The sequence below is a fragment of the Oncorhynchus tshawytscha genome, linkage group LG31 (genome assembly GCF_018296145.1).
Source record: "Oncorhynchus tshawytscha isolate Ot180627B linkage group LG31, Otsh_v2.0, whole genome shotgun sequence".
Lineage (NCBI taxonomy): Eukaryota > Metazoa > Chordata > Actinopteri > Salmoniformes > Salmonidae > Oncorhynchus > Oncorhynchus tshawytscha.
Window position 1 is genome coordinate 9,014,424 of NC_056459.1, and position 22,240 is coordinate 9,036,663.

At 39.2% G+C, this 22,240-nt stretch overlaps 1 protein-coding gene across 2 annotated transcripts in view; it reads left to right on the forward strand.

The window, feature by feature from the left end:
• LOC112229779 (ectonucleotide pyrophosphatase/phosphodiesterase family member 2) overlaps nt 1–10,935 on the forward strand; it is a 35,787-nt gene extending 24,852 nt beyond the window's left edge. For both annotated transcript variants that reach the window (XM_024395813.2, XM_024395814.2), the window contains 2 exons: nt 5,455–5,608; nt 10,092–10,935. In XM_024395813.2, the coding sequence (XP_024251581.1) occupies nt 5,455–5,608; nt 10,092–10,262 (325 nt within the window). In that variant the 3' untranslated portion in view covers nt 10,263–10,935. The remainder of the gene's footprint in view (nt 1–5,454; nt 5,609–10,091) is intronic.
• Nucleotides 10,936–22,240: the final 11,305 nt, after the last annotated feature.

Genomic DNA, 22,240 nt, shown 5'->3' on the forward strand with positions numbered 1-22,240 from the left:
GCACCTAAGTATCGTGATAATATCATGTTGTGAGGACACTGGCAATTCCCAGCCTTAGTGACAGGTCAAGATGTTGCCCTTTCACTCAGGTTTGTAAGATGCCTGAAAGGAGATCTTGTTTTGTGTTATTGTATTTTTATGTTCATATGGTTATGGCTGTTCCAATGGAGTAATCTGGATTGATTTGTTTGTTTTTTAAATAATTTTTATTTAACCTTTACATAACTAGGCAAGTCAATTAATAACATTCTTATTTACAATGACAGCGTATCCCGGCCAAACCCTAATCCGGACGATGCGGAGCAAATTGTGCACTGCCCTATGGGACTCCCAATCACGGCCAGTTGTGATACAGCCTGGAATCAAACCAGGGTCTGTAGCAACACTGAGATGCAGTGCCTCAGACCACTGTGCCACTCAGGAGCCCGAAATACATAATTAATCAAGAGTCTCCAACAGGTCGATTGCGAGCTACCAGTAGCTTGCAGACCTATGAGTAGCCACCAAACAATCATGAAAGTACCGTAATTTCTGGACTATTAAGCGCACATGAATATAAGCCGCACCCACTGAATTATAAAAAAATATGTATTTTGTACATAAATAAGCCACACATGTCTCTAAGCCGCAGGTGCCTACCGGTACATTGAAACAAATGAACTTTACACAGCCTTTAAACGAAACACGGCTTGTAACAAAAATAAATAGGCTTTAACGAAACACGGCTTGTAAAAAAATAAATATGCTTTAACGAAACACAGCTTGTAAAAAAAATAAAAAATAGCAGTAAACAGTAGCCTACCAAGAAAGTCATTGGTCACTATCTTCCTCCTCCTGTGCACTGAAACCACTGAAGTCATCTCCTTCGGTGTTGGAGTTGAATAGCCTCAGAATTGCTTCATCCGATGTTGGATCATTTTCATTGTCGCCTCTTCACTTTCATCCGGAGGCAAATTCCCCGCTGAGCTCATGCTGCCCTCTTCAACACGCAGCAGTCCAGCCTTTCGAAACCCGTTGATGATAGTGGATTTTTTGACAATGCTCCACACTGTCAGGACCCACTGGCAGACTTGACCATAAGTTGCTCTTCGCATGCGGCCCGTTTTAGTGAAGGATTTCTCCCCACTTGTCATCCAAGCCTCCCACTGAACACGGAGCGCCACCTTAAATGCACGATTTACACTGATGTCGAGTGGCTGCAAATACTTTGGGCCATCTGCTTTTCTTCCCTCTGAAAGCTTTTGTTGTCTTTTTGCACTGAGTCAGTTCCTCACGCTGCTGTTTCCAACGTCTTATCATCGACTCATTAAGGCCAAGCTCCTGTGCAGCAGCTCTTTTTCCTTTTCCAAAAGCCAGATCGATCGCCTTCAACTTGAAAGCTGCATATGAGGGTGACAAAATAACCACCGTAATCAGAATGATGGGAAGTTTGAGTGCGCTCGATTTACGTCACATTATGTGACGGTGCTCAGTTTTTTGGCGGCATGAATCTTGTGAAAGCGGGAAAAATCCATAAATTAGCCGCGTCATTGTATAAACCGCGAGGTTCAACGCGTGGAAATAAAGTAGTGGCTTATAAGTCCGGAAATTACGGTACATGCAATTTTCACGTGTTCTACTGCAAACTGTCATAAACAAATCTGACAAGTATCAGACATAGCAAGCTCCCTGCTACTATCTAACCAATGCAACATTGACATTACCCCACCCCTGGTTGGCCACTATTGTGTCACGCCCTGACCTGAGAGAGCCTTTTTATGTCTCTATTTTGGTTTGATCAGGGTGTGATTTGGGTGGACATTCTATATTCTATGTTCTTTAGTTATATGTTTTGGCGGGGTATGGTTCTCAATCATGGACAGCTGTCTATCGTTGTCTCTGATTGGGAATCATACTTAGGCAGCCTTTTCCCCTTTGTTATTTGTGAGAAGTTGACTTGTGTTAGTGGCACTTAGCCCTCGTAAGCTTCACGGTTGTTGATCTTGTTTCTTGTTTTGTTGGCGTCATTCCATAATAAAGGAAAATGTACGCTTACCACGCTGCGCTTTGGTCCACTTCTTTTGACGGCCGTGACATATTGGCTTAAAAGCCAAACCTAACACAATATTTGCTAATCAATTTCCAGCAATATTTCCCCTTCCTGTTTGTGTGGCGCGGGCGTTTTTCTATTACTCCGTGTGTAGCCAGTAGTGATGGGTCTTTCGCGAACAAACGGCTCTTTTTTAACATCTCTTTTTGGTAAGCAAGCCTTCATCTGGCTCCCTGATTTGAAAACTTTTACTACTGAGCTCCAGACATCAATTATCTGCAGATTGTCTGAAGATGGTAATTCCTTAGTTAATTAACAATATAGTGAGGAGAGAGCCTCATTCTGGTTCAAGCAAATTGTAACTGGCATGCTGTTTATTTACAGTTTTTTTTATCACTTTGGTGCAATTTTCACAAATATGTGGTACATTTTTACAACTCTTAGTACAAAACAAAAAATTATAATTAAAAAAGCAGTTGTTTCAAAACTCTGAACAGTACAAGTATAACACACAAAATCATACAGTCACCTTTTCACCAAATTTGATCATTGTTTCATCTAGAAATACATTTTAAGATGGCAATACATGTTCTTATAAAGTAATTACCTGTCACAATTCAAAGCTCACATTACTTTTGATATATTGTACTATTACAGAGAACACAGGTATAAATACACAGGGGATAATGGGGAAGATGGGCGACACCTGGAGGGGGTGGAGACAATCACAAAGACAGGTAAAACAGACCAGGGTGTGACATTTTACATGTAAACTGGTTTGTCTAGCACAGATTTTGAAAATGTCTGTAAAGTAGAAACATAAAAAGTATAATGATGATATTTTGATTCAAAAATACAAATCAAGATCAGAAATGTACTGTATGTAACAAATCAAATGATCTGAAAGTTTATTGTTCGGGTACACAGATTAGCAGACGCTACAGCAGGTGCAGCGAAATGCTTGTGTTTGTAGCTCCTAAAGTGGAGTAATACAATATCAATACAATACCAATACGAAATAATCCAATAAATTCAAAACAAGACAGAAATGCATCCACTATACATTAAACATGCACAGTGCCTTTAGAAAGTATTCATACCCCTTGACTTAATCCACATTTTATTGTGTTACAGCCTGAATTCAAAATGGATTAAATAGATTTTTTGTTCACCCATCTACACACAATATTTCATAATGACAAAGTGAAAACATGTTTTTAGAAATGTTTGCAAATTTATTGAAAATGGAATACAGAAATATCTTATTTGCATAACTATTCACACCCCTGAGTCCATACTTTGTAGAAGCAACTTTGGGCGGCGATTACAGCTTTGAGTCATCTTGGATATGTCTGTATCAGCTTTGCACATCAGGATTTCTTCCCTGTAGATTTTCTCAAGCTCTGTTAAGTTAGATGGGGAGCGGCTGTGAACAACAATCTTCAAGTCTTTCCAAAGATTTTCAATGGGATTCAAGTCTAGACTTTGGACGAGTTTGGACTTTCAAGGACTTTCACATTCTGAAGCCATTCCAGCATTGATTTGGCTGTTTGCTTGGCGTCATTGTCCTGTTGGGACCTAAATCTTTGCAACAGTCTAAGGTCGTTTGCACTCTGAAGCAGGTTCACATCAAGGCTTTGCCTGTATTTGTCTCCATTCATTGTTCCCTCTATTCTTATCAGTCTTGCAGTCCCTTCTGCTGAAAAGCATCCCCATAGCATGATGCTTCACGGTAGGGATGGTGTTAGACGGGTGATGAGCTGCGTCTGGTTTTCTCCAGACATAGCGATTTGCATTCAGGCCAAAGAGCTACATTTTTGTCTCATCAAATCACAGAATTGTTTGCCTTATGCCCAGAGTCTTCAACATGCATTTTTGGTATTTCATTTTCAATACATTTGTAAAAATGTCTAAAAACATGTTTTCACTTTGTCATTGGGTATTGTGTGTAGAATCTTTTTAATTTAATAGATTTTGAATTCAGGCTGAAACACAACAACATGTGTAATAAATCAAGGGGTTTTGAATACTTTCTGAAGGCACTGTATCCAAAATGAAGTTGCTGGGATCTTTTTGATGATGGGGGGGGTTCACACTGCTTTACTAAAATTGCATTGCCTATACAGTACTGTAATACCATAATATATGCCATTTATATAGCACACACTTATATCCAAAGTGACAACAGTCCATACATTTTGGTATGTGACCACAGTGGGAATCAAACACAACTCTAGTTGCTTGACCCATGCTCTTATGAACTGAACCACATACAGGACCACTACAATACAGAAGTACAATACAATACTGTAAAATACAATACACGATTACAATACAGGTGGAAGGCCATGGATGAGGCATGCAATGATTTCAATCCAGACCTACAGTATGTCAGGCTTGGATTCACCAGGTTTTTCCGCAGCTGCATGAACAATGACGATATTTACTGTGATTTCGATGACAACTTATGCCCAAATACTCCAGACAGGCTTGATGCAAACTAGTGCTGCTAAATATTATGTTTTTTTTCTTTCATTTATTTCAATTCATTACATTGTGAAAGATGTCTTCAATGACCACACCTTTGATCACACATGGGATAGAAATTATGGACATTTGATGATCAGTACATGTTTATGGGTAGTGCAAGTATACTGCCTAATGTGAAAACAGTGTAATGTACTGTAGTTTACAGTACTGTAGCATACTGCATTTAAAGGACAATTTTGGAACATGTATCTTACATGTTTTTCTATTGGATTAAGTTTGTTCAAATTACTCAATTGCAAAGATATCGTTATGTTTTTGTGATTAAACCAATGTACTCATTATATTTCACAGTAAACATTTTGGATCAATGGATGTGTGGTGAAAGATGTCTACAAACAAAATTAATGCACAATAAAAAAAAAAGTGTTGGATGTAAAACTGGCTGTGTTACAAGTGTTACCAATTTGGAGTTTTGTTCTAAGATTTAGAAAATTCACCACATATTTGTGAAAATGGTAGCAAAGCTATAAAAAAAACTAAGACCTACCAGGTCAGGTTACTCTGATCATGTTTGTTTTTGTGTCTGCAATAGTGTGTCTTTCTGTGCAAAAGAAAAGGGTAATACCTAGTCAGTTGCACAACTCAGTGCATTCAATCGAAATGTGTCTCCCGTTGAATCAGAGAGTTGCAAAGGGCTGCCTAAATGAACACTTCAGCAGTTCCTGTTGCGGGTTAATTGCTTTGTTCATGAACGGCAGATTTTTCCACCTTGCTGACTCAGGGAATTGAACCAGCAACCTTTCGGTTACTGACCCAACGCTCTTAACAGCTAGGCTACCTGCCACCCTTCCATGTGTGTGTGTGCGCGTATGTGTGCTTGCCTGTATCTTCAGTAACGTGACTACTTATGACTGTGGCCCACATATGACCCCCAGATACGCCGCAGTCTCGGCTCCAGTCCCTACACACTACTATGTAGTGATCACCAGCTGTCAGGATGTCAACCAGACGGCCGGGGTGTGTGACGGCCCCCTCAATGTCTTCTCCTTCCTCCTACCCCACCGCTCAGACAACGACGAGAGCTGCAAGGTAATTCTCTCACCACATGGGGGCACTATGTCTATGGCTGTCTCTTTGCTTGAAGAAGCCTACTCAAGAAATTGTCATAAACCACAGATCTAGAATACAGAACCCATAGAAATAGAATCCCAAAAACAATTTCTGAATATGTTTGTATTTCACCACACACCATTACAAGGTATTTACCTAGAAATTACATGGCAAAACTAATTCGATTGACGTTATTCCCTTGACAAATTATTGGCACCACATGGTACTTTGTTGCTCATGAATTGTTCATCAGTCTTAGAAAAATTGCTGGCATGACATTATTTTATCATTTCAAGGGAACAGTTAAATGGTGTAGACAGAGGAAGTACTTAGTCCATTCCCATGCACAGTCATTCAGTCAACTTTGCATCTAACAGCCTTTACCACACTTTTGTATTTCCGGACTTCTATTGCACTACTAAATTATTGGAGTGGCCATTAGAATGAATATAGGTCACTCTTCCCACTAACGTTTTGCTGCACTAACTCATAAATGCCTGATTCAAGGGCCGAGATAAGCGCACACAACTCTGACCTTTGCATTAATCTTACATTGATCTCAATGGGACACTTCCACAAAAGTTGGAGATAAGGGCACAGAGATCTCAAGTCAGAATACAACCTCTTTTCATTGTCGGCAGAAGATGGCATGTATTGCAGCCTTCTGTGTCAGTTCAAATTTCACAATACAGACGTGGATTTCAAAATGGAGTGCTATGGTAAATATAACTTGTTCACTATGACCCTCTGGTCTCATGATGATAATGGTAATGACCTTTCATTGTGTACTCTTGAGGCTGTATCTCTTAAAGTTGTGTAGTCTTTAATCCCAACCCTCAGCCACTCTCAGCCCATTCCACCTACCACCATAGACCGCCCTTGTTTGGTTTCCATGTGCCATATATTTTTCAATTGTGTTGTGATGTTTGACAACATCTTTCTAATCGTATATTATCCACAGATTGTGAGCTAAAGATGAAAACCTTTCTTACGGGTATTATTATATTATTTATTGACTTGCTATGGCTTTCCAGATCGCCCAACACTGCTATTTGTAAGGTTCATTTTGTTGTGATGTTGTGATTTTTTAACCATTTCTGAATCTGTGACCAGAAACAAACTAAATAGGGGCAATACCAGAATAAGTGATCTATTGAGTCTGTCTCTTCGCAACAAAATCTACAAACTTGAGATTGTTGTATGCCCCATATATATTGCATTCTGTTGGTGGCAAGAATTTGATAGAATAATTTAAATAGAAAAACGAATTGTTGAGTCAAGTGTATTTTTTTTGTACCAGTTCATAAACCACGTGACATGGAATTGGTACATCAAAAATCTCCGCCCATTTACTTTGCAACCTGTATGGCGCAGCTGTCAACATTTCTGGTATATTTTTCTATTTATGCCAGTTCCTTTCAGCCAATTTGTATCTTTAATATATGGCAGGCAAACAAGTTCCCTTCCTTCTGCCTTTTCCACTTGCCTCCTCCATTTTTGTGGTAGTGCTGCAATCAGTTGGTTGTAAGTTTGGATTGAGCAGAAATTCCCATATATTTTCAATAGCTGCATGTGACATAACTCCTCCATTTCTATTCATAATATCATTAATAAATATCATTTTTAAACATTTCTTCCATAAAGATTTTTTTTATTAATCAATATATTTGAGTTTAACCGTAGCATTTGTTGTAATATTTGTTCTTTCTTTTCTGGAGGATAAAACTGAAATTGTAACCAGCTTTGTATGGCTTGTTTAAGATAGGGCGATACTTTATAAAAATAAAATAAAACATTTTCAATTAGTCGGAAATGAGAAGTTATAATCTATATACATGAATGCTCATATTTGAAAGTCCCAGCAGGCTATAAGCATGTCCGCCTAGCCTGCTCAGTTCATTGGATACAGTTGTTCGTAAAATAAAAATATGTAAAAACAGAAAACATAAATATATCGCAAGACCAGTCCTTTTTTATGTCCATTACATGCAAGACATATTTCATGGAGTCTTCATTATATCATGTTATATTCCGACAGTAAAAGGAACAAGGAACGTAGATTCTAACGGCCACTAATGACTGCCAGTAAAAATGTGTCTTAGGCATGAACTTATATCCTGTTGTATCATACAATGGCTGTGCCAGAGGCAACTGCAAGCCAACACCGGGCACTCTCTAATGGGAAGGCATACTCAAGTTCAAACTCACAATGGATTCCGACACAGCCACGGCACGACAGCCAAGAACACATGCAGTACTGACAATCCGGAGTGAGTAAACCTGTAAAACCAAACCTCTCTCCACCCTACACATTGTTTTTTATTCCAGGGTCATTGCTCTATCACCTCAGCTGTTTTACACCTAGGTCTATATCATTAGGATCAATAATATAAAATATAGCATAAATAGCTTATATAGAAATATATAATATACCTTTCTCTCAGAGAAGTGCTTCCATAAGCCAATTATTGTATTAGTTATACCGTTAACTTTAATCACTGTATCCCAGTGTTAACCAGCCCACACACACTAGAGACAACAACCCTGTTGACAATACCTAATCCATCCATTTGCCAGTGTGTATCGGAAGAATAATCATCCTTTATATTTTTTATACTTACTGTAATTGATGGATTAGGTACTGAACTTACTGTAATTGCTCGTCTGAGGCTACATGACCATGACCACTTATCGGTCTGTAACTTTTACTGAACTTACTGTAATTGCTCGTCTGAGGCTACATGACCATGACCACTCATCCCACGATGTCAGTGGTGCTGCATTGTGCCCTTCTCCCTGAGTGTGCTGCGCAATCCGAAGCGTCTTTCACTCGCATTGCTCTCATCACGTGAACGGGTCTTTCTCACAGGCTACAAGTGAAGACAGACACATCTGGGACGCAACTGCGCACGTCCTTATCCAATTCCAAGGTGCATATTGAAGATATTGGAAGAACTGTCCACATTTACCAACAAGATGAGTAGGCCTAACGAACAGCAAAAGCACTAGCCTATGTCAATCTACTATGCCCCCTAGTACAAAAGTCAACCTATTCTATTCTGTGTGAGAAATTAATGTTCCAAACATAGTCTGGGACAGTTGTGGAATGTGATAGATCCCAAATTAATACAACCACTAGCATCAAAAAACCGTTTTGTGCAATGTGGCTGAAGCAACAGATCAGAAAGTGTAGTGTAAAATGTTGGTAAACTATTAGGCTATTTTTTTCACATTCTAAGCGCAGCAATGTGCACATGGTAGTAGGCTGTAAGCGTGAATGTTCCATTAGCGGAAAACACCATTATCAAAAGTGACTGCAAATGAAAATATGCATGTAATTCTTTTATTATAAAGGTTTTTATGGTGAAATGTATCTTCTCCAAACTTGAAACTCACGTACTGCTTATATATGCCAGTTAGGCTCTACACCCCTTGTAAAGCGGATTCATGTGCTTAATTTTAAGAAGTTATTTGGCCACTTTAGTTGTGCTACTAATCTTATTACATCATATAGGCCTATGGGCTGGGCTACATGAGGTGTAGACTACCACTATGATAGGAAAAATGTTTTCAAAAAAGGCCATTGTTTCTTATGCTGGGCATGATTCACAAGTGATAGGCTAATATTGTCACCAATCAGACTATTCTTGATTTAATCCTGTCTTTACATATACTAAATAATATATATGTGTGACATTTGTATTGATTTAGAATGGACCATTATCTTGCACCTGTATCAAAACAGGGGCAGCGGCAAATCTTTTATTTAAAATATGCACTTAAATAGTCAAAAGGACGCTTTTCCCTGTGGTTTATTTTCATGCCAATCAGGTAGGCTATACTCCTGTTGTAAATATAAGTAATGTGCTTAATATTAGGAAAGTTGAGAAATAAATAGAGTAGGCCTAGCCTATAGACTGCTGATGAGATCCTCCTTTTTTATTTTGAGGGCATCACTCTGTTTTCTCCCGCAATTGTATAGCCTATAGAAAAGTTGCACAACATGAGCTCATGGGCTCCCATGAAGTGTTTGAGTGATTACAGGGACAATAGAATGCTGAGTACCAGACAGATAGCAAGTTTAGTAGGCTACTAATGACCAGCAGCAGCATCAGAGTTTGGAGAAGACTAAAAACCATGACTAAACGGTCATGTGGAATTTGACTGCCTTCATGACTCGTGACCCGCCGGTGTGGTGATAATACCGTCACTGCAACAGCCCTACTTGTGACAGTCATATAGCGGGTCTCCTATGAATGCAGCTCTGTTTTTTTCTGGTAAAGTCATTGTAATTTCCGCTCTATCAATATTGATGACCTTGTAACGCTGTGTGTAGTCTTTTGAAATGCTTTCTATAAATAATACAGAGATTGAATGAGCCAGCTGATAATGCCCAAATTACATATGATTTATATGTAACACATACAAAATATGTTCACCTCGTCTTGTGGTGGTCCTGCAGAGCTCAGAGGACGAGTCGCAGTGGGTGGAGGAGCTGCTGAAGCTGCACACAGCGCGGGTCAGAGACGTGGAGATCCTCACAGGGCTGGACATGTACCGCTCCACCACCCTGAACTACACCCAGACCCTCTCCCTCAAGACCTACCTGCACACCTTCGAGAGTGACACCTAAAACAGACACACACAAACTCACTCTCACTGCATCTCTGTATCGTTTTCTCTTTCTTCTCAAATTTCATACTGTGTTTCACAACCACTCTTCGTCTCTCCCCTCTTTGTCCCACTGGGCACAGATGTAAATTCAACGTCTATTACACGTTGGTTCAATGTAATTTCATTGAAATGACGTGAAAAACAACTTTGATTCAAACCGTGTGTGCCCAGTGGGGTCTCTCTCTTTCTCTCTCCCCAGTACATGTCTGATCCTTAGGTGTATATTTTTTATAGTATTTGTCATATTTATTATGTAGAGGATAATAATGCTGCCACTTCGTCACACTAATCCAGAGAGCTCTTGTGTTCGAAATAGGAGTGGAGTTAGACTTTTGTTGTGTATGGTTTGAGAGAAAGTGTTGTGTTGTGAATTAAGTGTTTGTTTGGGGAAGTGGAGGAATGGGTTGGATTAGGTTAATGGAAGCTTTCGGTTGCAGGAAGATGATGTCATATCCAGTGGTGGAAAAAGTGCCCAATTGTCATACTTGAGTAAAAGTAAAGTTATCTTTAATAGAAAATTGAAAGTCCCCTAGTGAAATACTACTTGAGTAAAAGTCTAAAAGTATTTGGTAATAAATGTAATTGTTAAAATATACTTAAGTATCAAAAGTAAAAGTATAAATAATTTCAAATTCTTTATATTAAGCAAACCAGATGGCACCATTTTCTTGTTTTTAAAATTTACGGAGAGCTAGGGGTACACCAACACTCAGACATCATTTACAAATGAAGCATGTATGATTAGTGAGTTCGCCAGATCAGAGGCAGTAGGGATGACCAGGGACGTTCTCTTGATAAGTGCGTGAATTTGACCATTTTCCTGTCCTGCTAATCATTCAAGTATTCAAAATGCAACCAGTACTTTTGGGTGTCAGGGAAAATATATGGAGTAAAAAAGTACATTATTTTGTTTAGGATTGTAGTGAAGTAAGAGTAAAAGTTGTCAAAAATATTTATAGTGAATTAAAGCACAGGTACCCCAAAAAACAACTTAAGTAGTAATTTGAAGTATTTTTACTTAAGTACTTTACACCACTGGTCATATCTATTAATACTGCAGAGTGATGATCTACTATAGCCTGACGTGTCTTTGTAATTGGTGTGAAGACTTTATTGCCACCTCCTACACTTACATAAGGTTTACATAAGGATGACATAGCAAATGTTAAAAACAGTCGAGACACCAATGACAATTTTCTGTAATACTTTATTGGTGACATAAAGTGTTGTTCAGGTTAGCTAACAGGCTAGTGGTGTGCATTGGTATTATGGGTGTTAAAAGTGCTCTTATAACTGTGTTATAATGTAACTTTAGCAACTGGTATATGATGCTTATGACAGTGGAGTCAAGTGCTGTGTTTGGCTGTTTGGCTTTGAGCGTACTGTACTAAATCTACTACTGATAACGGCCCTGCTTGCAGAACTCTTGACTCATTGAAAGTCCTACAGATTCAGCACAATTAACAAACATTTTCATGCCACTTAATACAACCTCCATTGATGGCCTCAGATGTTATGTTGATGGTATCTGGTTATGTTTTTGCCTTCTAAATGGTGTATTATTAACATGTGGCAAGGTTCTGATCAGAATAAATTCTTATAATGTTGCAGATGAGCATTTGAGTCATTTTTGTTTCAATGACCATGAAATTAAAATAACTGGTTATACAGTAGGAAGCCTGGCACGCCAAAAATAGTTCAGAACTTATGTTATGTATAGAGACATTTGAGAGCACCATCTAGTCAATATTTGAACCTTGGGGGTGTGGTATATGGCTAATATACCACACCCCCTCGTGCTTTATTGCTATTATAAACTGTTTACCAATGTAATTAGTATTCAGGGATGTTTATAATTGGCTGTTTATCCATGAGAACGATTGTGCAAGCTACCGACTAAAATCTGGGTGGTTGTTATTTCAGATTTAGATGACTGGCTTTGCAAAGTCCAGATAATGTACGAAGCGCCGTTCCCTCCTTCAGTGGAAGTGTTGATTTCCTTCAAAGAGCCGTTAGGCTTTATATTTGGTGCCAGTAAATCGTGGTAGTCCTGGTTCATAATTTAATTTGTGGATGATATCGACACTAGTTCACCGGGTGTCAAAGTGTGGCCCTTTTTATTGTATAAAGCACTCAGGCCCGTCCGATAATGTCTGGGTTGTCTTCCACAAAATGCTATCAAACAGTCAGGGAGTCAGGGCCGCGGTCACCCCCCTCTTCAAAGGGGGAGACACTCTACACCCAAACTGTTACAGACCTATATTCATCCTGCCCTGCCTTTCTAAAGTCTTCGAAAGCCAAATGACCAAACCAGATCACCGACCATTTCGAATCCCATCGTACCTTCTTCGCTATGCAATGTGGTTTCCGAGCTGGTCATGGGTGCACCTCAGCCACGCTCAAGGTCCTAAACGATATCATAACCGCCGTCGATAAAAGATAGTACTGTGCAGCCGTCTTCATTGAACTGGCCAAGGCTTTTGACTCTGTCAATCACCGTATTCTTATCGGCAGACTCACCAGCCTTGGTTGTCAAATCGGAGGGCCTGTTGTCTGGACCTCTAGCAGTCTCTATGGGGCTGCCACAGGGTTCAATTCTCGGGCCGACTCTCTTCTCTGTGTACATCAATGATGTCGATCTTGCTGTTGGTGATTCTCTGATCCACCTCTACGCAGACGATACCATTCTGTATACTTCTGGCCCCTCTTTGGACACTGTGTTAATTAACCTTCAGACGAGCTTCAATGCCATACAACACTCCTTCCATGGCCTCCAACTGCTCTTAAATGCTAGTAAAACCAAATGCATGCTCTTCAACCGATCGCTGCCCACACCTGCCTGCCCGACTAGCATCACTACTCTGGACGGTTCTGACTTAGAATATGTGGACAACTATAAATACCTAGGTGTCTGGCTAGACTGTAAACTCTCCTTCCAGACTCACGTTAAGCATCTCCAATCCAAAGTTAAATCTAGAATCAGCTTCCTATTTCGCAACAAAGCATCCTTCACTCATGCTCTCAAACATACCCATCGTAAAACTCACTATCCTACCGATCCTTGACTTCGGCGATGTCATTTACAAAGTAGCCTCCAACACTCTACTCAGCAAATTGGATGCGGTCTATCACAGTGTCATCTGTTTTGTCACCAAAGCCCCATATACTACCCTCCACTGCAACCTGTATGCTCTCGTTGGCTGGTCCTCACTACATATTCGTAGCCAAACCCAATGGCCCAGGTCACCTATAAGTCTTTGCTAGGTAAAGCTCCCCCTTATCTCAGCTCACTGTTCACCATAGCAACACCCACCCTTGGCACGCGCTCCAGCAGGTATATTTCACTGGTCATCCCCAAAGCCAACATCCCCTTTGGCTGCCTTTCCTTCCAGTTCTCTGCTGCCTATGACTAGAATGAATTGCAAAAATCACTGAAGTTGGAGACATATCTCCCTCACTAACTTTAAGCGTCAGCTGTCAGAGCAGCTTACTGATCGCTGCAGCTGTACACAGCTGTTAGTTGAGAATTATCTGTTAATTGAATGATTCGAAAATTCCGCCCTGAAACATTTGACCAGGATCTTACAAATTCTGGTTTTCAGACTAAGAGTAATATAATTAAATTGGGTTATGTACCCTGAGAACATAATTTTCTTATCAACAGCCCATCTGTAAATATCCCATCCAACCAACTACCTACCTCATCCCCATATTTATTTTTGTTTTTCTGCTCTTTTGCACACCAGTATTTCTACTTGCACATCCTCATCTGCACAAATATAATTCCAGTGTAAATTGCTCAATTGTAATTACCCCCGCCACTATTGCCTTACCTCCTTACTTCATTTGCACACAATGTATACAGATTTTTCTATTGTGTTATTGACTGTACGTTTGTTTATCCCATGTGTAACTCTGTATTGTTGTATTTGTCGTACTGCTTTGCTTTATCTTGGCCAGGTCGCAGTTGTAAATGAGAACTTGTTCTCAACTGGCCTACCTGGTTAAATAAAGTTGAAATAAAAAATATACATACAGTGGGGCAAAAAAGTATTTAGTCAGCCACCAATTGTGCAATTTCTCCCACTTAAAAAGATGAGAGAGGCCTGTAATTTTCATCATAGGTACATTTCAACTATGACAGACAAAATGAGGGGAAAAAATCCAGAAAACCACATTGTAGGATTTTTAATGAATTTATTTGCAAATTATAGTGGAAATAAGTATTTGGTCAACTACAAACAAGCAAGATTTCTGGCTCTCACAGACCTGTAACTTCTTCTTTAAGAGGCTCCTCTGTCCTCCACTCATTGCCTGTATTAATGGCACCAGTTTGAACTTGTTATCAGTATAAAAGACAGCTGTCTACAACCTCAAACAGTCACACTCCAAACTCCACTATGGCCAAGACCAAAGAGCTGTCAAAGGACACCAGAAACAAAATTGTAGACCTGCACCAGGCTGGGAAGACTGAATCTGCAATAGGTAAGCAGCTTGGTTTGAAGAAATCAACTGTGGGAGCAATTATTAGGAAATGGAAGACATACAAGACCACTGATAATCTCCCTCGATCTAGGGCTCCACGCAAGATCTCACCCCGTGGGGTCAAAATAGTCACAAGAACGGTGAGCAAAAATCCCAGAACCACACGGGGGGACCTAGTGAATGACCTGCAGAGGGCTGGGACCAAAGTAACAAAGCCTACTATCAGTAACACACTACGCCGCCAGGGATTCAAATCCTGCAGTGCCAGACGTGTCCCCCTGCTTAAGCCAGTACATGTCCAGGCCCGTCTGAAGTTTGCTAGAGAGCATTTGGATGAGTCAGATGAAACCAAAATATAACTTTTTGGTAAAAACTCAACTCGTCATGTTTGGAGGACAAAGAATGCTGAGTTGCATCCAAAGAACACCATACCTACTGTGAAGCATGGGGGTGGAAACATCATGCTTTGGGGCTGTTTTTCTGCAAAGGGACCAGGACGACTGATCCGTGTAAAGGAAAGAATGAATGGGGTCATGTATCATGAGATTTTGAGTGAAAACCTCCTTCCATCAGCAAGGGCATTGAATATGAAACGTGGCTGGGTCTTTCAGCATGACAATGATCCCAAACACACCGCCCGGGCAACGAAGGAGTGTCTTCGTAAGAAGCATTTCAAGGTCCTGGAGTGGCCTAGCAACAGCCCCAAAACATCACTGCTCTAGAGGAGATCTGCATGGAGGAATGGGCCAAAATACCAGCAACAGTGTGTGAAAACCTTGTGAAGACTTACAGAAAACGTTTGACCTCTGTCATTGCCAACAAAGGGGATATAACAAAGTATTGAGATAAACTTTTGTTATTGACCAGATACTTATTTTCCACCATCATTTGCAAATAAATTCATTAAAAATCCTACAATGTGATTTTCTGGATTTTTTTTCTCATTTTGTCTGTCATAGTTGAAGTGTACCTATGATGAAAATTACAGGCCTCTCTCATCTTTTTAATTAAGAGGGAGAACTTGCACAATTGGTGGCTGACTAAATACTTTTTTGCCCCACTCTGTGACATTTCTGGGATCTTTTATTTCAGATCATGAAATATGGGACCAACACGTTACATGTTGTGTTTATATTTTTGTTCAGTATAGTTAGGATTACTATGAGATGATCATAAGACATACAATTAAAGTCGGAAGTTTACATAAACCTTAGCTAAATACATTTAAACTCAGTTTTTCACAATTCCTGACATTCAATCTAGTAAAAATTCCCTGTCTGAGGTCAGTTAGGATCACCACTTTATTTTAAGAATGTGAAATGTCAGAATAATAGTAGAGAGAATGATTAATTTCAGATTTTATTTATTTCATCACATTCCCAGTGGGTCAGAAATTTACATACACTCAATTAGTATTTGGTAGCATTGCCTTTAAATTGTTTAACTTGGGTCAAACGTTTTGGGTAGCCTTCCACAAGCTTCCCACAATAGGTTTTTATACTTGCGTACTATTGTTTGTACAGATGAACGTGGTAACTTCAGGCATTTGGAAATTGCTCCCAAGGATGAACCAGACTTGTGGAGGTCTACAATTTTTTTTCTAGGTCTTGGCTGATTTGATTAGATTTTCCCATGATGTCAAATACATCCACAGGTACACCTCCAATTGACTCAAATAATGTCAACTAGCCTATCAGAAGCTTCTAAAACCATGACATAATTTTCTGGAATTCTCCAAGCTGATTAAAGGCACAGTCAACTAAGCGTATGTAAACTTCTGACCCACTGGAATTGTGATACAGTGAATTATAAGTGAAATAATCTGTCTGTAAACAATTGTTGGAACAATTACTTGTGTCATGCACAAAGTAGATGTCCTACCCGACTTGCCAAAACAATAGTTTGTTTAACAAGAAATTTGTGGAGTGGTTGAAAAACGAGTTTTGATGACTCTAACCTAAGTGTATGTAAACTCCCGAATTCAACTGTAAGTCTTACAATACATTATGACTGCATCATGATAAATATCTCCTGCAGGCTTTAAGTTTAGTGTTACCCATATCCCATATTCCATTCGTGAAACATTCAAAAGAAGCTGGATGTTGGATGCACTTACGACAATAGTTTTCCTTCTCTGCAACTTCTTGCTTATCTCCATACTGTACTTGAGAGCTGTCCAGTTCACAGCCTACACAGGGTACTGCTACACACACATTATCAGAGGAACCACCACAACAGTGAACTCTGGAAGGCCGTGAGAGAGAGGAAGTAACTTATTGTCAGAAGAGAGGACCTCATGTTTCTGCCCTGGTAAAACGCAAGATATCAATTGACAGCTTTGGGAACCTGTCCAGATCTCACCTGATATGAATTATAGTTTTAATGATGTTTTGAAGCTACATTGTTTGTTTACAAACATTGGCGCAAAACAAGCTTATATTTTGGGTTATAATGGGGTACAACAGTTGAACTCAGTGCATGAGGCATTTATAATGTAAGTAACATTCTTTCAGAATCAATAGGTACATATCCTTCTTTTATACTTTAAAAAAAGTACATGTAGCAACTACTGATTGTCCCTATAACAGCATGACTATATAAGATCTGAGAAAGATAATAATACAATGATGGGTATTAAAGTATAAGAGCCTATAAACAGTTCATAACCACTGACTTTTGAACTTAAAGAAAACTTTGAGTCTCTGTATGTTAGATAAGTGTAAAGACTGAATTAACTTTTTTCTTTCAAAGCATAATGGAAACAGTAGCCTAATCCAGTAGTGATAACAAAACCCGATATACTACATATTCTCTTTGTCTTTTTCAGTTCACTGTGTCTGAGTGCTATTTTTTCTTAGTGGTATTTCTGTGACATGGATGTGTCCTTTAAAACTCACTCCCTCCACTATCTCCTCATCCGATTATATCCCTGGTAGACTCTCTGATTATATCCCTGACTCCCTGACTGTTTGATTATATCCCTGACTCCCTGACTGTTGATTGTATCCCTGACTCCCTGACTGTTGATTGTATCCCTGACTCCCTGACTGTTTGACTATATCCCTGACTCCCTGACTGTTTGATTATATCCCTGACCTCTTGACTGTTTGACTATATCTCTGACTGTTTGATTATATCCCTGACTTCCTGACTGTTTGATTATATCCCTGACTCCCTGACTGTTGATTATATCCCTGACTTCCTGACTGTTTGATTATATCCCTGACTCCCTGACTGTTGATTATATCCCTGACTTCCTGACTCCCTGACTGTTTGACTATATCCCTGACTCCCTGACTGTTTAATTATATCCCTGACTCCCTGACTGTTTGACTATATCCCTGACTCCCTGACTGTTTAATTATATCCCTGACTGTTTGATTATATACATCTCTGGAGACACCTTAAATTAGCTGTGCAGCGACGCTCCCCATCCAACCTGACAGAGCTTGAGAGGATCTGCAGAGAAGAATTGTAGAAACTCCCCAAATATAGGTGTGCCAAGCTTGTAGCGTCATACTCAAGAAGACTTGAGGCTATAATCGCTGGCAAAGGTGCTTCAACAAAGTACTGAGTAAAGAGTCTGAATATTTATGTAAATGTGAATTTATAATAACCTTTTTTTGCTTTGTCATTATGGGGTATTGTCTGTAGATTGATGAGGGGGGGAAAACAATTTAATAAATTTTAGATTAAGGCTGTAATGTAACAAAATGTGGAAAAAAGTGAAGGGGTCTGAATACTTTCCGTATGCACTGTATGTGAGCTTTTCTCTGTCATACAAGAAAATCTTAGAAATCTCACAAAAGGGAATCATGAAACACGTAGTGTAGCAGAGCGCTTTGAGTGGGGCATAGCTGAAGTCAGATTGTTCAGTCTTAACCCGTGTTTTATTTCTTGCTTTCATTAAGGTTTGTAACAGGTACACAGATTCCAATCCCAACCCATTAATCTGTGTTCAAGAGCTGTAAGGCAACCAGTGAGCAGCTGTAACAATGAGCTACAGACCGTTTCCTTTATGATACCACACAAAGCAGACAACTCAGAGAGCTGTATTGTAAAGCAACCATATCACTTCCAAAGCACTGGGCTATTTATTTGTAAAAACAACAGCAAAATACAAGAAAAACTGTACAGGTCTAAGAATTGAAAGTACAGAGAGCTTTGGAATGATTCTGTACTCTCTTTCTCCTACCACTGACAAACACATAGGGAAATACAAAAAAAGTGTTAGAACATTGAGAAAACACCTATATTTTAATGTGTTTTGAAGACAGAATCACCTTTTGCATGACCCTTTCCCAACTTGTCAACAATTTTGGTGGAAACCCCTGGTTCACACCTTGATGTGGATTGTGTTTAGTCTGTACTGCAGATTGGATTAGATTTAGGCCAGTGACGCCGTTACGGTTTGTTGTTCCTAGTTCATTGTGCTAATCAGACTTGAGTAACACTATAGCTGCATCCATTACTTAGTTTTGCCTTAGACAATACAGGATACATTTGTATGATCTACGAACTAAATTGCAAATCCAACTTGTAGGCTAACATCACCTAGTTTGTAATTAGCTAGCCTGCCTCGCTAGCCTCATCAAATGATAACTTTGCATAACCAGAAGTATCTAGAAAATACACAATACACTTGTATGAACTACGACGACCTAACTAAGTTGTAACGAGGTAGCTACGCAAACATTAGCTAAAAAAAAGTGTTATATAGTTGAGAAAACATCTATACTTTCATGTGTTTTGAAGACAGAGTCACATTTTGGCATGACCCTTTCCTAATACCTGTCAACTATCATGATATTTTGGTGGAAAACCCCTGGTTCGTAACTTGTTTAGTCTGTACTCGCATTGTTTTTGTCTGTACCTCAGTCTTGTTGCGTCAACACCTCTGTAGTCATAATTAGGGTCTGTGTCAGTGATATGCAGAGGGTCTTTTACTCAGTTATAAAGAATTCTTATCACTTTACAAGGTCCCTGTAACACCTAAAGATTTTGCAATTGTTTTAGATGCCATTCCCTCAGGTGTTGCTATGTTATTCAGGAACATGTCAAGACCTGACCCTCAGAGCCTACCTTCTATTGACCCTGTTGACTCATCAGTAGGAAAGATTTGTTTCTCTTTTGGTCCATTCAACAACAGAGCGATACGATCCTTGTTTCAGCAGGATGTTGTATCTATACCTTATGTCATGCCTTATTGGAATGGATTTATTGATAGTATCTGTATCTGCCACACACATACCTACTTGTTAACAAAATTAAGGAAGTTTCCTTTAAAATTATTCATAAATATTATCCTGCCAACCACTATATGAAGAAGTTTAAGGAAAACATCAACTCAAATTGCTCCTTTTGTAATGACCACCCAGAAACAGTTGTGCATCTTTTTTGGCATTGTATGCATGTAAGAAAACTGTGGCAAGACATCAGTAGGTTTATAATTGAACACATTTATGAAGATTTTACACTATTGTGGAGAGATGTACTGTTTGGATTCTTTACATACAATAGAAATAAGCGGAATCATTTTTATGTAATTAATTTCATTATTCTTTTGGCCAAATTTCATATACACAAATGTAAATTTACAAACAGAAAACCACATTTTCGTACCCTACAAAAAGAAATTGAACTGTATTTTAAGACGGTTAAATGCTCTACTAACAAAAAAGCTGTTAGAATTGTAAGTATATGCATGTCCCTTAAGGTCCTTGTGTAATTGTAATGTGATATTGTACCCCCTAGCGCGATTGTCCATTGTTTGTAATCTATGTATGCTTGTGTTCCCTCATGTGCTTTATGTATTGATTTGTTGTTAATAAAATAAAATAAAATAATAATAATAATAATTTTTAAAAAAAGGTCTGTGTCACTGATCTATTCTTATACTTCCATAGAATGGTGACACGGCATCTCTACGGGTTGAACGCCACCTGTGGTTCCACCAATCACGTGTCAGAGATATAGAGTGGATCACAGGACTGGATTTCTATCACCGTAACACCTATTCCGGAACTTCTAAGAATAAAGACTCGCCCAACTGCTGCCATTCACAGAAAGCCTTGAAATGAATGATCTTTTGAAATATACCTATATTGATAAAGGCATTTGATAATTATTATGGAAATGTTTTGTATAATATATGTGTATATACACTGAGTGTACAAAACATTAAGACATCTTTCCATGACAGACTGACAGGTGAATCCCGGTGAAAGCTACGATCCCTTATTGATGTCACTTGTTAAATCCACTTCAATCAGTGCAGATGAAGGGGAGGAGACATGTTAAAGAAGAATTTTTATGGTAACACAGACTCTGAGATATCTGTCCTGTTCTGTACAGGACAATGGAACCCTCTGTGCTTCTGTATTCTTCTTTCAGGTGGAATATGAACTTTAAATATATACACTGAGTGTACAAAACATTAAGAACACCTGCTCATTCCATGGCATAGACTGACTAGTGTTAGAGTTGCGTCAATTCGAATCTGGTATCAGGATAAATATGACAATGAGTCACCGATTGTATACTATGTATTTTTTATTAGCTAAGCAATAAGTGGTAAATGCAATTTTCGTATATACGGGCTCTGTCCCACCTCGCAGGGCAAAACAGAGAACTGACAAGATGTATGTAAACAGTATTCTTTATACTGTGATAGACAGTTCCAACCCGTCTGTTGGCCTATCACAGTAGAGACTGGGCATGGTTTAAACTTGCTCAGCCTATTGCAGGCGCTCAGGCGGGTCCCCGCCTCTTGGCGCTTCTGTTGATAGATGTAAGTGTTGCTGTGAAGAACATCCAGGCTCTCATGCTCCATACTGTTATCTCGCACCTGGCTCCTGTTATCTAACAAAAGACCGCTTGTTCTGCAACCCCACGCTCTGAATGTGCCCTGTCTTCTGTATTTTTCCACCATGAGAAAGTCCCCTGGCCCTGACACTTTTAACAATGTTTCAATTCAGCTATGTTGCATAACACATACATACATCCACACAAGCCAACAGCAGATAATATTCAATCGTATATATGGTAATGGGCTATAGTGCATAACACAGAAACCTCATAATATGTGAATGCCATGATCCCTTATTGATGTCACCTGTTAAATCCACTTCAATCAGTGTCGTTGAAGGGGAGGAGACAGGTTTAAGAATGATTTTTAAGCCTTGAGACAATTGAAACATGGATTGTGTATGTGAATGGGCAAGACAAAATAATTATATAAGTGCCTTTGAACGGGTTATGGTAGTAGGTGTCAGGCGCATTGGTTTGAGGGTGTCAAGAACTGCAATACTGCTGGGTTTCACACACTAAACAGTTTCCTGTGTGTATCAGAATGGTTGCCAATTTTCTGTCATGGACAAAGGAACTCAACGGGTGTGATGATATTAACAAAAATGTTGATCTGAATGTGCAAATAGTCAGGAATGATTCGCA